This window comes from Pelodiscus sinensis, chromosome 14 (assembly GCF_049634645.1).
Source record: "Pelodiscus sinensis isolate JC-2024 chromosome 14, ASM4963464v1, whole genome shotgun sequence".
In the NCBI taxonomy this organism is placed as follows: Eukaryota; Metazoa; Chordata; order Testudines; family Trionychidae; genus Pelodiscus; species Pelodiscus sinensis.
The window spans coordinates 13812222-13827137 of NC_134724.1; the positions used below are offsets into that span (position 1 = coordinate 13812222).

Genomic DNA, 14916 nt, shown 5'->3' on the forward strand with positions numbered 1-14916 from the left:
TGCTACTTACTCATCTTGGATACATGAATCTACTCTCTGCTTTAAATGCACCACAGACAGCCAGATTTCGTGTGCTTCCTTTGAAAGGGGAGCAGGAGGTTACTGTGCAGTTTTTAGATCCTGAGTATTTATTAAAATGATAAAACATCAAGTGATTTTACTATTGCTATGACATGCTTTGAGAGGTGATAGAAACATACTGTTCAATGTATCTTTTTCAAGTGCTTGACTTAGCTCTTTTCTTTTCCATCAAAATCATCAGTGGCACTGCAGATATTTTGTAAACTTCCCTAAAAGATGTATTGAGCCTTCCCGTATTAAGTTGTTTTCGAACTAAAGACATTTTACCCACTGGTCTTCTGCACTTTCCCCTGAGGACTGTGTGTTCAACCCAAAAAGGCATGATAGTTTTTTTGTCAGTGTTCTCTGTCTGTTTGTTCTGTATAAAGCTTTTCTATTTTGGGGCAGAGGGGTTGTTTTTGTTTGTTCAAATGTTTTGTCTTAAAAGGGTGGAAGCTAGAACCAGAAATGCCTCTTGGCTAACTGTCCAGGGCACTCTCCTCCAATCTAAAATTAGTACTCCACCAAACAGTATGGTGGCAGTCTGGGAATGTTCTGTCACTGTAACAGCTCTGCTTGGAGCTTGAACAGTTTCCTGGCACAGCGGTTGGAAATGGGAAGGCAGCCCAAGTAACTTCATAACACAGCCTGACTTTGATATCTTAACTCATGAGGACAGTCACCCTTTTGAAACTGGAGGGCTTGGGGGGCTGTATGGATAGGTGGCTCTGGCTGCATGGATCATTTTTGTTAGTCGAACGTTATGGCTCCTAAAGTCTTTTTCCATTCTTTCTGTCAGAGGTGAAGGTGGAAAAGCTATCATTTTTTTTTTAAATACAGAATTATAAGCAGTGTAGTTATTTTTTCCATGATACGTTTTCTTAATTGATTCCCTGACCTATTCTACCTTCACTAACGTAAGCCTGGCACTTGCCAACTCACATTCACCTAGAGATTGGATGATTATGTTTGGCTCCCATTTTATGCATTCCTCTCCTGCTCCTAGAAACCTTTTCTGGTTTTCTGGCCATATTGGATTTGATGACTTGTTTTCTAATATTATCTCTAATTAAGTTTTCTAATTATGCTGATTACAAGAAACTGGAAGCAATCTCTAGACATCACTCTGAGTCATAGACAAAATAAATGTGCAGACACATTGTACAAACAGTGTTAGCGGTGGTGTTGAATGGTCTTCTACAATAGATAGGAAGCATTGTTATCCCCTGACATCCAACTGTTTACATAAAAAGCACACTTTTGGGAAGCTGAGTTTGACTGCCTAGACTAAACTGTTACTTGCTATGATCTAGACTCAACTGTTACTTGCATTTCTGAAGTCCTCAGTTTCCTAACTTGAGTTTTGTTAAGTAAAACTTAGAATTTATAACAAAATATGGGTCTTACGAAATCACCTGAATATTTTTCCAGTCAGCTTCCAACACAGTGGGTGATACTGTTCCTGAAAGTTATTCAGTGTTTGCATGCATACCATGCTAACTCATGGAACATAGAGACCCAAACAGTCAGGAATTACAGTAACATTTATCGTGTTTTTTTACTGCTTCATGTTTTAATCTGCCATCTACAACACAGCATGGGCTAATTTTAGAGATATCGGAGCAACACCAGGCAAACTCTATGACCAATCATTTGTTGATGTCAATGACATCTGGATCAGACCCTTAGGCAAGGAAAGATTTTTTTTTTTAATTAAACTATTTATAGAAGGTAGGAGGATTGTCCCAGGTCGTTGTTTTGGTTTGAGTGGGATACTGTTTCCTTAGCCTCAAGTGTCCAAATGTCAGTTATCAGTACATCAGTTCAAACAAACAAAAATGCCCTTTACTAGTAAGTCTGCCTTTGAAATTATGGTGAAAATAAGACAGCACAGCAAGTAGCTTTCACATAGGCTCATTGACCTGATTCTCAAAGGACTCTTGAATCAAGTGTTGCCAGTAATGCATTGGTGCGCACTACCCTGCTTTTTTAAACAGATGATCTCAGTGACATCTGAAGTTAAAAAATAGGCTGATTGAGAAGATCTTTGGGATAAGCATTGAACACAGAAGAACTAGTTCTGTTTCAGCTACGGTATGTAAGTGAGGTTGCACTTGCTTTGGTTACAGCTACTTGTAGGTAAAGTTGCAAAAAAAATTCAGTTCTAACTAATTATTTTTAGGTGCTCATAACTTTCTTAAGTATTAGACTTTGGGGCTGAATTTTTCTATTTTTAGACTGCCTGAAGCTTATTTTTTGTACAGTTTGAAACAATACTCAGTCATTTTGGGGTTGAGAGGATAAAAATAATTTCCCTCCGCTGATTTAAAAAATAATCTGCTCTCCTGTTCGTGGGGACAACTCAAATTCCTGACATTTTGGGAGCAGAACTGCCCCCCTGCTATCTGGCCTTGCTGTGTCACTGTATAGCACAAAGATCATAAAGTTGGTTTAACGGTCTACTAGGGAATTCTGACACTGGATGTCATGAAGCTGATAAAGTGATTTTGTGCCACTCTTCTTTCCTGCACACCAGTCTAGGAGATGTGGGGGAAGGGAAGCAGTATCTCTACAGTACCCAATCTCCACCTGCTGCATGGCTTACTATAGTTCTAGGCAGCCAAGTATAAATTCAGGATGCTCTGATCCACCTCTAAGGGTACGTCTACACTTCACAGGTATTTCAGGATATCTCTGGTATCCCGAAGTAGCTACTCCGCATCTACAGAAGCTTCCTGTTGTTTTAAAATATTTTTCGAAATAATGGGTGTGCTGTTTTGCCATCCCAGTATACCTCATTGCATGAGGGATAAGGGATGGCTCAAAATAGCGCATTATTTCAAAATTTGGTGCTGTGTAGATGTGCCAAATTTCAAAATAAGCCATTTCAAAATAGATTCAAAATAAGATACTGAATTTGTGTAGCGCCATGAAACTAGAGAACCTTACGGTATTGGTAACTGTGCTGTTTGGGTTCCTATGCTGTACTCATCATCATTGTGTAGGGGTGTCTTACAAATGTATTGATATAAATCAGGCCTGCACAACATGTGGCCCACAAGAGCTCACTGTGCGGCCCATGATAACTATGGGCAGCGCGGCCCCATCTGATCTGCTGGCCGGGCGGAGGAGCAGAGCGCTGCCAGGGAGGGGTAAGTGTGGCGATTCTCGCCACCAGGCTGCCTGCATGCAGCTCTGGCACGAGAAGGCGGGGCGTGAGCCAGAGGGCAGGACGCCGGCAGATGCCAGCGACTGCTGGATTCAAAAAGGCAGAATCTTGGTAGGGTAGGGGAAGGGGCTTGTGCTGAGGAGAGGGGGGCAGGTCAGGAGAAAGGGGAAGACACCAAGGGGCAGGGTGAAGGAGAGACAAATGCCAGGAGGCCAAGTGGAGACACACAAGTGGAGACACACAGCAGCGGCTGACTTGGGGACCCCTGGGGCAGAGTTGCTGGGGTGCTGCTGGGTTGGTCCCGCAGTGCCGAGGGGCGGCACTACGGGACCAACCTGGCAGCACTCAGCTGCTTTGCCCCAGGCGTGGGGATTCAGCCGCTGCTGAAACTGACCAGCAGCGTCAGTTTCACCAGCAGGCTGAATCCGGAAGCCTGGGGCAGAGCAGCTGGGGTGCTGCTGGGTTGGTCTCGTAGCGCCGCCCCTCAGCGCTGCGGGACCAACCCGGCAGGACCCCAGCTGCTCTGCCCCAGGGTCCCCAAGTCAGCCGCTGCTGAAACAGATCAGCGGCTGATTCCAGGAAGCCCGGGGCAGAGCAGTTCTGCCCCGGGCTTCCTGGAATCAGCCACTGATCTGTTTCAGCAGCGGCTGAATCGGGGACCCCTGGGGCAGAGCAGCTGGGGTGCTGCCGGGTTGGTCCCGCAGCGCCGTCCTTTGACGCTGCGGGACCAACCCGGCAGCACCCCAGCTGCTCTATTGCAGGCATCTCCGATTCAGCTGCTGCTGAAACTGACCAGCAACAGCTGAATCAGGGACGCCTGGGGCAGAGCCGGACTATCGTAAGGGGGGGCTATGAGGGGTCTGGGGTGGCATCCCCTCCCACCCCACTCCAGACCCCTCATAGCCCCCCCTTCTGATAGTCCGGCATATCTGATAATCCGGCACCCCCTGGGTCCTAAAGGTGCCGGATTATCAGTAGTTTACTGTAGTAATGTGGCCCTCGTTGCTTTCCGAGTTGTGCAGGCCTGATATAATACAACCTAGTTCTCTACTAAAATCAATGGTTTCTCAATAGGAGATCTAACCCTCAGTTTCCCTAACCGAGAAGAAATGAGCAGAGGAAAAAATTCCCAAACGATTGGATTCATTCAGTTTATAAATTCTGCAAGGAAGATTTGAGTTCTCTGACCTATAGCTAATAATTTCATAAGCATGAAACAGCAAAGATGCTGTGAAATGTACAGTGAGCTATTTACTGCAGTTTTCACTGCAGATGCTCAGCCCTGAATTTTTAAATATTTACAATTCTCATGTTTTAAAACTCAGCAAAGCAATACTGGCAGTCAAGGGCTACTTATATAGAAATACCTAGACAGACCGACATGTAAGGTGACAATCACTGTGGTATCTAGGTGCTACGCATCCGACCATAAATGCATTCACACAATCTGAAAGGGTGGAAATAAGCACTTAAAGAAATTTTGAAAGTGAATTGACCAGAATTTCAACCTGTGGTTCAGATAGATTGCTCTGTTCTATGTATAAGACTGTAATGGGTTTTGGCAGATGATATTATGTGTGATAAACTGTCAGTGCAGTCGTCGTTATAGGACTCTTGTAGCCAGCAAAACTTGGAGCAACATTTTTTCTAAACTCAATATGCTGCAGACTATTAAACTCAGGTTTAACCTTATAATTAAACCCTCGGTTTCTCCAAGTGTTAACTTATATAATTTTTATCTTACCTCTGTGCATTTAGTTTACTGTCCTGTTTGTTCACTAAATAAAAACATTCACGTTTGTTTGGTTTTTGTGCATTCCAATCAAATATATAAGCTATACAATGCCTCTTGTGGGAAGCAAGCCTTAAACTTTTGGGTGTTACTTTGATTTCGCAGCTGTAATGTTGAACTCATGCCAGCATTTTTTGGGGGAGGGATGTGTGTTCTGTTTCAGTTTTGAGGGGAAAGGAGATACATTTAATACGCTGTAGGTTTAACTTGTTTTGACATGGCTTGTTTCTCAAGGGAGAAGTGGAAGGGATCACTCAGATTCATTTGAGATAACAGGACATTTTAAGATTGTCTGTAAATTTCAGCTACCTGGAATTTGGAAAGGGATGTGTGTGCAGGAAATATAAACATTTCAAGTACATTCTTTGCAGCTAATATGCATGTGCACTAGCATGATTTTCAGCAGCAATTTAGTCCCAGCTGATGGGGAAGGGACCTCACTGCTGTCAAATGTTAAATCATGTTCTTGGGACATTCATCCACTTTCTTGTTTGGAAGATTGCCAAAAGAAATGCTGCAGTCTGAGTAGCTCCTGGTGTTCTTAGACTACACAGCAACAATTTATCTAGCAATTCAACAGGTCTTGTGGTTATAGGATCCTCTTCTCTACTCCCTCTATAACCCATAGCTGTTGTTAGCCCTATCCCATTTGTTCCACTTACTTATTAATATGACCCAAGGGACCTTTTCTGAATACTTGTGCCCCTGGAGACTTGGAGATATGTCAGTATTCACTAGGGATGTTAAAATGTGGTTAATTGACTAGTCGATAGAATTTCAATCGACTGCTTGACTAGGCAATAGGCACTTACTGGGGTTCTTGTACATTTCAAAGGAGGGATGCGGAACTCTGCATACAGCCTGGGGCCAGCAGGAAGTCCTGCTTATTCCGGGCTACACACGGGTGCGTCCTTTGAAATGTACAAGAGTCCCCAGCGGCGGCTCTTGTGCATTTGAAAACCATGGAGCCCGAGGTCAGCTGGGGACTGCCCCTTTGAAACGCCACCTTGGGGTTTCAAAGTGGCACCGCCGCACAGCTGTGTGGCACTGCCATTTTGAAGTACCCCTTTCCTCCCCCTTTGCTGCCTCTATATTATAGAGGCAGCAAGGGGGGGCGGGGCGGAGAAATCGACTAGTCGATTGGTCAACAGACTATCCGATAAGCAAATGCTTCTCGGATAATCAACTAGTCTTTAATATCCCTAATCTGGCAAGGATTTATGCACAAGCTTAACTTCACATATTCATTTCAGACTTATTTAAAATAACAAAGAAGGAAACAAATCAGTAGAGATTTTTAAGGCAAGTAAATCTAAAACTATCTGGTTCCTCTTTTTGAGATACTTCAATTTAATTTATCATACTGCCATCAAAAGGTTGAAAATTGCAAACCGTTTAAATAGTGGAAGACTTCTTCATGTTGAGATAATATGTGAAGTGGAGGAGAACACTTTGAGAATAGAATGGAAATGAGGCTGCCTTCTGTTAAAACATCTTAGTGTCCACAAGTACCCTGTCTTATCTGTCACTCCTTTTGGAAATTTCAAGTTATGAGTAAGCTCTCTTATTATGCGGCCAGTACTATAATGCAGTACCAGCAGAGCCGTGTTACACAGTTCAAACTAGCATGAGTCTTGTAAAAGAATCCTGCTTTTGATGGCATTTGTTATGACAGCCGCTGATGTTAATGAGACTTAATATAACACTTCTCTTGGAAAGGAAACACTAGGGCCCACGTTCAGGTCTCATACTAGTAAAATCTCTGGTGAGACTATAGTTGTGAATGAGAGATGAAGATGCGCCAGATCATCTATTGCTGAGGCACTGACTTTGAACCAAATGTTAAATGTGAGCCCTCTGGGGCTATGTCTAGACTACGGAGTGTTTCCGGGATACAGAGTGTATCCTGGAAATACTCTGCCGCATCCAGGGAACTCATCTGCTCTTCCAACATTTTTTGCAGAAGAGCAGACGCTCTCTTTCGGAAACCCTGTATTCCTCATTTTATGGGGAAGAAGGGCTCTTCCGAAAGAGGAGGCTTTTCCCAAATTTGGCCCACTGTAGACATGCCAAATTTCAGAAAAGCCTCTTCTGCAAAAATAATCAGAAAAAGGTACACAAATTGCAGAGCACAATTTGCGTACCCTTTTTGGGTGGGGGGGGGGGGTGGGGGGGGTTGGGGAAAGCGACAGTCTAGACATAGCATGGAAAGAAGAGGAAAGTGAAAGTTTAAGAAGTTATCTGAGAAGAGGCAACTGAGCCAGTGAAATGGAATATTAATGAGTACAGTATTTTCTAGAAGTATGTTGGAGAACTCCACTGAGATACATTGTTGAGCACAGGAAAAGGCCGGGGGGGGATGCCATTGTGGATCTTTAAAATGAAAGATCTCTGTGTTTAACTGAAGGAAATAAGAGCTGGTGGTCACTAATTGTTCCCACATGATGCAGAATGTAACTTAACTGCCCCTTTTGTCTAGCAGACTGTCTTATGTCTCCTCTTTCTTTTACTCTGCACAGAGGTTTCTCTAGTAAGTTGCTTTGCATTTTAAAGTAAATGTCTTCAGTAGGCTGGCTCTTGAGTTTCTGGAAGCCACAAGTTTGCACAGCTATAGCAGTGCTGGCCCAGTTGAATCCACGTTGGTACTGAGCTGGCGGCTTGTCTGCCCTGCTTATACTCTGGTCCATTAAATACAGCTCTTAAACAAACACAGACCTCAGGAATACTGTTTTTGAGTGTTGTGGAGATGCGTCTTTGATCTGTTTGTTGTCTTCAGCAGTTTCAGTCCTGTGCATGTGAAACTACATGGCTTCCTGCTGACCTTTTTCCAAAAGTCTGCATACAGAAGCTCTGTCCATCGAGAATGCTGCAGATTTCCTGCTGCCATTTATATGGTGCCATATTATCTCTGCTGCAACACTAGCAAATCAAGATCCAAGCCTTTGGCAGCTCACAATCAGTGTGGGTGCAGAGGGAAAGAAGGGCTTTGAATGTTTTGTAAGCAATCAGTCTGTCTTTCTCTTACTAACATCCCTTTTAAAGAAGCAGAAAGACTGTGGGAACTAGTTTTAGTGATTGATAATGGTTCTGTGTCCATGATAAAATCTCTAGGTTGTGACAGAGGCCAGTAGAAGATGGAACTGAGGCTGATTTTTTGTGATCAGTCTCACTTGTCTGCCCCCTGCTTCAATATTCTGTCGCTGTCGAGTGTAAACTATCTGAAGAAGTGGGTTTTGCCCACAGAAGCACATGATACAATATTTTTTGTTAGTCTCTAAGGACTTGTCTGCAATACGGAGAAGATCAGTGCTCCCGCAGTCAGTCTTCCAGGGATCAAATTAGTGGGTCTAGTGAAGACCCACTAATTTGAACTGAGAGGGCACCCCCCATTGGCACCGGTAGTCCTGCTACTCATGAGGAGCAAGGGAAGTCGAGAGCATGTGCTCCCATTGACCTCCCGCTGTGTGGACAGCACCAAAACACGATTTAAGATACTTGGACTCCAGCTACGTAATTAACGTAGCTGAGTTGCATTGTCTTAAGTCAACTTTCCCCTTTAGTATAGACCAGGCCTGAGGTGCTGCAGGACTACTTGTTGATTTGGGATGGGATGAGGAGGATGAAGCAGGGTTTTGGTAAGGAAGTTTAAGTGGATGGCCTTTAGTTTAGGTATGTTTAGGTCGCCCAATTTTTCTGTTATTGAGTAATCGTCTCTGAAATGCAGCTGTTTTGGCTTTCTGTCATGCAGACATCATTCATTTACACAAGTACTTTTATTGGTTTTTATATTGGTGTATAATATATATTCTTCCTGCATTAGTGGTGTTAAATGAATCCTGGAGTGTATTATTAAAAGCAGACTTTGTATTGATTCAAAATAGGGAATCCAAAATAATTTATGTCTAAAAGTAGGCTTGTTAAGAGCTCTCTTCAGTAGTAGCCTTTCATTACCTCTGTTAATTAGTTTAGAATACAGGCAGTCCCCGGGTTACGTACAAGATAGGGACTGTAGGTTTGTTCTTAAGTTGAATCTGTATGTAAGTCGGAACTGGCGTCCAGATACAGCCGCTGCTGAAACTGACCGCCAGTTCTGACTTACATACAGAATCAACTTAAGAACCCCAAGCGTCCCCAAGTCAGCTGCTGCTGAAACTGATCAGCAGCTGATTCCAGGAAGCCCGAGGCAGACCAACTCTGCCTCGGGCTTCCTATAGTCAGCGCTGGTCAGTTTCAGCAGCGGCTAAATCAGGACACCTGGGGCAAAGCAGCTCCTCGGCGCTACTGGACCAACCCAGCAGCACCCCATCTGCTCTGCCCCAGGCGTCCTGATTCAGCCGCTGCTGAAACTGACCAGCAGCAGCTGAATCAGGACCAGAGCAGCTGGGGTGCTGCTGGGTTGGTCCAGTACCGCCCAGAGCGGCGCTGCGGGACCAACCGGCAGCGCCCCAGCTGCTCTGTCACAGGCGTCCGGAGAAAAGCCTAGTCTGCTGGGGGGGGGGATACTAGCTGCGCCCCCCCCCACCCCAGCAAACCAGGAAGACGTGGGCGGTGGACCGAGACGCACCGCGGTCCCGCCGCCTGGGTCCTCCGCGCCTTTGCTCCCAGTCTCCCTGGACGGGGAGCAAAGCCTCTGAGGACGCCGGCAGCGGGACAGCCGCAGGGCGTCTGGGCTGTCCCGCTGCCGGCTTTCACCGCGGCTTTGCAAAGCCTCGGGGAAGTCGGCAGCGGAGCAGCCCAGGCGCGCCTGGGCTGCATCGCTGCCCGAGCCCCCCCGAGGCTTTGCAAAGCCGCGGGGGGGGGGGGGGGAGGGCGGGGCGGTCAGCGGCTTTGCTCCGCGTCTTCCTGGTCTGCAGACCAGGGAGACGCGGAGCAGCTTTTCTCGCCCGGAGTACACGGCCGGCGGGACCACAAGGTCCCGCAGTCCGTGTACTCCGGGGCAGCCCCGTTCGTAACTGCGTAAGTCGGGGACTGCCTGTACAGCAGTTTATATATTTGGTTAAGTCACAGGTTAGAAAGAGTGGAGCTGGCTGGCTTATGGGGGGAAAATCACAAATAATTATCCGTTGAAAAGACTGTCAAAATCTGTACTGAATTTTCAGTGAATTCAAGTATTTATGATAGAAAAAAAAGAATGCAATTTGTTATATAAAGTTTCTTAGTCAGTTGCATATGGCCTATCTTTTTTCCAAGCAATATTCGTAGGACAGGACAGCATTAGGTATTATTCTCTTCTCCCTTCCTGTGATGTAAAATGGGTGTAATTCCCTTGATACTATGGGGCTATTCCGGTGTAAAATAGTTGTGAGAGGAGAATCAGGTCTGACATTTGCAAGAGGAGGTTTGGTGCAAGCAGGTATTGAATGGGGAGAATGTTGGCCCCATGCCACAAATAAATGGCCATCCTAGATTCTCTTCAGGGGCATGATCTTGGGCAAACTTGGATTTATGTTGCTATGTGTTTGCAGATCATTCCTCTAGATTTGTCAGTGAAAGCCAGAGTATCTGTTCCAAAGAGTTTCTGGTTTGACTTGGAGTGGTGGAAGAATTTTTCTATGGTATTTGCTTGTCCCTACTGTCATGCTCTCAAGTATGAACGACTTGCATGTAAACCAAGGGACGGAGAGCTGCAACTTCTCTGTATTAGACATATCCTATCAGTCTTGCTGCCCCATTTCCTGAAGAGTTGAATCTGAAACTCAAAAAACCCAGTTTCTAAACAGTACGGCTACGTCTACACTGGCCCCTTTTCCGGAAGGGGCATGTTAATTTCAGAGATCGCAATAGAGAAATCCGCGGGGGATTCAAAGTAGGAATAAGATCCTCTGGAAAAGGGCGCTTTTTCCGGAGGATCGGGGCCAGTGTAGACGCTCTTTTCCGGCTTTTCTAAAAGCCGGAAAAAAGCGGCGGACATTTTTATTTAAATGCCGCGGGGGATATTTAAATCCCCCGTGGATTTCCCTATTGCGATCTCTGAAATTAACATGCCCCTTCCGGAAAAGGGGCCAATGTAGACGAGCCCTACATATTTAAACTAGGTTTATATAATGTCAACAGACTTTACCAAACTATTTAGTTATATGCTGTGCATGAGTGTTTCCCAGGTATTATTCAATATATATGAATGGGACAGTACCAGTTCTTTCCCTGCATCTGCCATTCCTCACTCTTCATGCATTTTTATACTTCTTCTTAGCTAGTATATTTAATATTAAACCACTCATCTTTTTCATCATAGCTGTCACTTAAACTGGTTGTAGGCATGTAAAATTTGAAATAATTATAAGGCTTTCTGGTTCCCACTCTGTCTTGGACCAGGTCTACACTGGGGGAAAAGGTGGACGTCAGATACACAACTCCAGCTATGAGAATAGCGTAGCTGGAGCTGATATACCTTAAGTTGAATTTCTGTGGCATCCCGATCAACTTTCCTTATTCCTCATGACCCACAGGACCTTACTAGACCTGGTAAATCAAACCGTGGGAGATCAATCTCCTGAGTAAGTGTAGACCTGACCTTGAGTTCTTCTGGGCCCCTCAATATCATAGTACCTGAGCATCTTCATTGTATCTCCTCACAGTGCCCCCCTGAGGCAGGGCAGCAGTGATGTGCTCATTCAGTAGATGGGGACCTGAGGCACTGACTGACAAATAACTTGCCCAAGGTATCACAGGAAATGAAGCTCTAACTTGAACCTGGTTCTCCCGAATCCAAGACTAGCCCTGTAAACACTGTGTCATGCTTCCTGGTCACACCAGCAGGATATCCCACTGAGCTTGGAAAATGATGATGTAGTACATTTGGTCATTTCTTTGCTACTTAAAACAGATACACATCCTATTCCTTTGAAAGTTCATTTTGAGATATGCTTGGCACACAGGAGGCAATGGGAAAGCTGTATAATATGAGAGCTGTTTGTTGGATGGAACTGTATTGTAGTAAGATGTAGGCAGGACATCAGAGCAGGGTGACTAATGCTTTTCCAGGCAGCTGATTGTTTTTACTTCTGTCACTTACCCAGCCGGCTCTGCTGTAGCACTGGCTGGCTGAGAGGTGGCAGATGTCATAGCCTAGTTCCACGTACAGTGACCAAGAACACTGAAGTGTGATAAAACTTTGCACCTTTTCTTTCTTTTGTCTGCTGAGGTCCGCGGGTCCATTACAATGGATATTTTGGTCTGCTTGCAGCGTGGGGGCAGAACCAGACCTCTGGTGTCAGTCACTGGCAGCGATGTAATGCCCTGCCCCCAGGAGCTCCCTGCAGTTGTGACTGCCTCCCTGGCGGCTCCCCCAGCCATTTGTGCTGCAGAACTTTCCAAAGAGAAAGTCAATCTTTTATTTCAGTGACAGAGTTTGGCTCAGCCATGTCTCCTTGCCAGCCAGATCCCAGGACTGCATTTGACTTTTAGGGAGATTTGTTCCCCTCAGCTTCACTTGTGAAGTGTTTGCTGCAGCTGAGGCCCTGCCAACTTCTGAGATGGCTCCCCAGAGCTAAACCAGGAAAAGCCAAAGGCGAAAGCAAACAGAGGTGGACATTGGCATCCAAAGAAGAGGGGTTGTCCCGCTAAAGAGAAGGTCTCCTCTCCTGCAGCTGGAGAAATCATGGTGCTTTTTCCTCACAGTCTAGTTAACATAATCTGTTATTCAGGGTAAGGATGTTAAGAGGCGGGTAACTGGGTAATTGTGTAGTCGATACAGTTTGACTACTACGATTGGTCAGTAAGGGAAGGCGCTCCAAAGGAGCTACCCCTGCTGCCGCTCTGCAGTTTAAATGTAGTAAGAGCCAGCACAGGCTTATCAGGTAGTTGACTAATCGACTACTCTTTTACATCTCTAACTCAGGGAAGTAGAATTAAATTAGTCAGGTTGAGGGAGCTCCCTCAATGGTGGAAACTTCGGGGGTGGGCAGGGAGGGAGAGAATTCCCCTGTAGCTAGGGTCTGACAAGTCTTATTCTGCCCCCAAACCTCAAGCAGGCCAAAATACCCGTGATAATGGAGCTGTGGACTAAGGTTGTAAAATCCCATTAAAAATGTTAACTGGCTAACGTGTATGTTTAAGTGGTTAACCAGCCCGCTGTGTCACGCTGCAGACAGGAGGCTGCCTATCCGTAGTGCAGCACAGTGGGCCCAGCCGGGATGCTCAGTCTTTAAGTCAGCACAGTGCCAATGATGGGAAAGTCCAGACATGTCTCTAGGCAGCAAGAGCACGATGCCCTTAAAACAGGAGCAGTGTACTCCCAAAAATGGCCTCACTGTTGACATTTACTTTGTACTTTATACTTTTTCAGATAAACCGAGAAAGCTGGTGCTCTATAGAGCCATGTTCAGATCCTTCACTGCTGGAGCCGACGCAAGCTCATGAATCTAGAGGTAAGTAGAATGCTGTGCACCCAAACCCTTCATTCAAGGAACTGACACCCCAGTCTCTTTCCACCTTCTACCATGGGATTATCCTTTTCCCTCTTGTCTTTTCCCATCCCCATAAAAATGACATGCATAAATGGGAGAAAAGAGCACATGAAAGTATTAGGCTTTGGTCCAGTGTTATATGACTGGTACTGAACACATTCAGCCACATAGCCCATCTTCTCATGATGCAATTCCAGGTTAAAATGTTGTTTAAATGTTGTATAAATGTTGCTAATTTGATTCATAAATAAAATAGAGAGGTGCATGGGTATACAGATTATAGCTGAGACTTTAAAATAAATGCCTCAAATTAGGCTCCTAAATCTGTAAATGAGGATATGTCTACACTACAGCGCTAATTCGAACTAACGGATCCAGACTAAAAAACTGGTTTGAATTAGCGTTTTGCTAATTCGAACTAGCATGTCCACATTAAGTGGACCCAGAACCGGGGTTAAGGATGGCCGGAAGCAGTGCCGGCAGGGCATCAGATGAGGACTTAGAGCATGGAGCTGCTGCCTCAGGCTAGCCGAGGGCTGCGCTTAAAGGGACCCGACCCCCACCCCGGACAGACAGTTCTCAGGGGTGCCCCGCTTGCAAAGCAGTCCTGGCTTGGAGTGCCCTGAGTGCCCACACTGGGCACATCACAGCACTCGGCCATCAGACCGGCTGCACTTGCCGCAGGCTGCCATCTGGGGAGAGGGGGCAATTGGGGGGCTGCAGGAGAGCTTCCACCCCCAGAAGCCCATAGAGCCAGCCCAGTTCTCTCCATCAGGGGCTCGTACCCCATTCCTCCCTCACCTCCTTCCATTTACCCTTCCCTAGCCCCCCTTCCTGATGTACAAAATAAAGGACAATTGTGTTCAAAAATAGAATCTCTCTTTATTGAAGAAAACGCGGGGAGACTGGGAAAAGGAGGTGGGAGAGGGAAAGAGAGAGGGTGGGAGAGGGGAGGGCAACTACAATGACCAGGGGTCTGGAAGAGGTCCCATATGAAGAGAGGCTAAAGAGACTGGGACTTTTCAGCTTAGAAAAGAGGAGACGGAGGGGGGACAGGATAGAGGTCTATAAAAGCATGAGTGGGGTGGAGAGGGTGCATCAAGAAAAGTTCTTCATTAGTTCCCATAATAGAAGGACTAGAGGACACCAAAGGAAAGGAATGGGTAGCAGGCTTCAAACTAGTAACAGAAAGTTGTTCTTCACAAAGCAAAGAGTCAACCTGTGGAACTCCTTGCTGCAGGAGGCTGTGAAGGCTAGAACTAGAACAGAGTTTAAAGAGAAATGAGATCAAGTCATGGAGGTTGGGTCCATGGAGTGGTATTAGCCGGGAGTAGGAGTGGTGTCCCTGCCCAAAGTTTGTGGAAGCCTGGAGAGGGATGGCACGAGACAAATGGCTTGGTCACTGTCTTCGGTCCATCCCCTCCAGGGTCCCTAGGGTTGGCTGCTGTCGGCAGACAGGCTACTGGGCTAGATGGACCTTTGGTCTG

The 14916-nt window shown here is 45.8% G+C and overlaps 1 protein-coding gene across 12 annotated transcripts in view; it reads left to right on the forward strand.

The window, feature by feature from the left end:
* Positions 1 to 14916, forward strand: part of AKAP13 (A-kinase anchoring protein 13) — a 374025-nt gene that overhangs the window by 249781 nt on the left and 109328 nt on the right. For all 12 annotated transcript variants that reach the window (XM_075897023.1, XM_075897024.1, XM_075897028.1 and 9 more), the window contains one exon: positions 13309 to 13390. In XM_075897023.1, coding sequence (XP_075753138.1) covers positions 13309 to 13390 — 82 coding nt within the window. The remainder of the gene's footprint in view (positions 1 to 13308; positions 13391 to 14916) is intronic.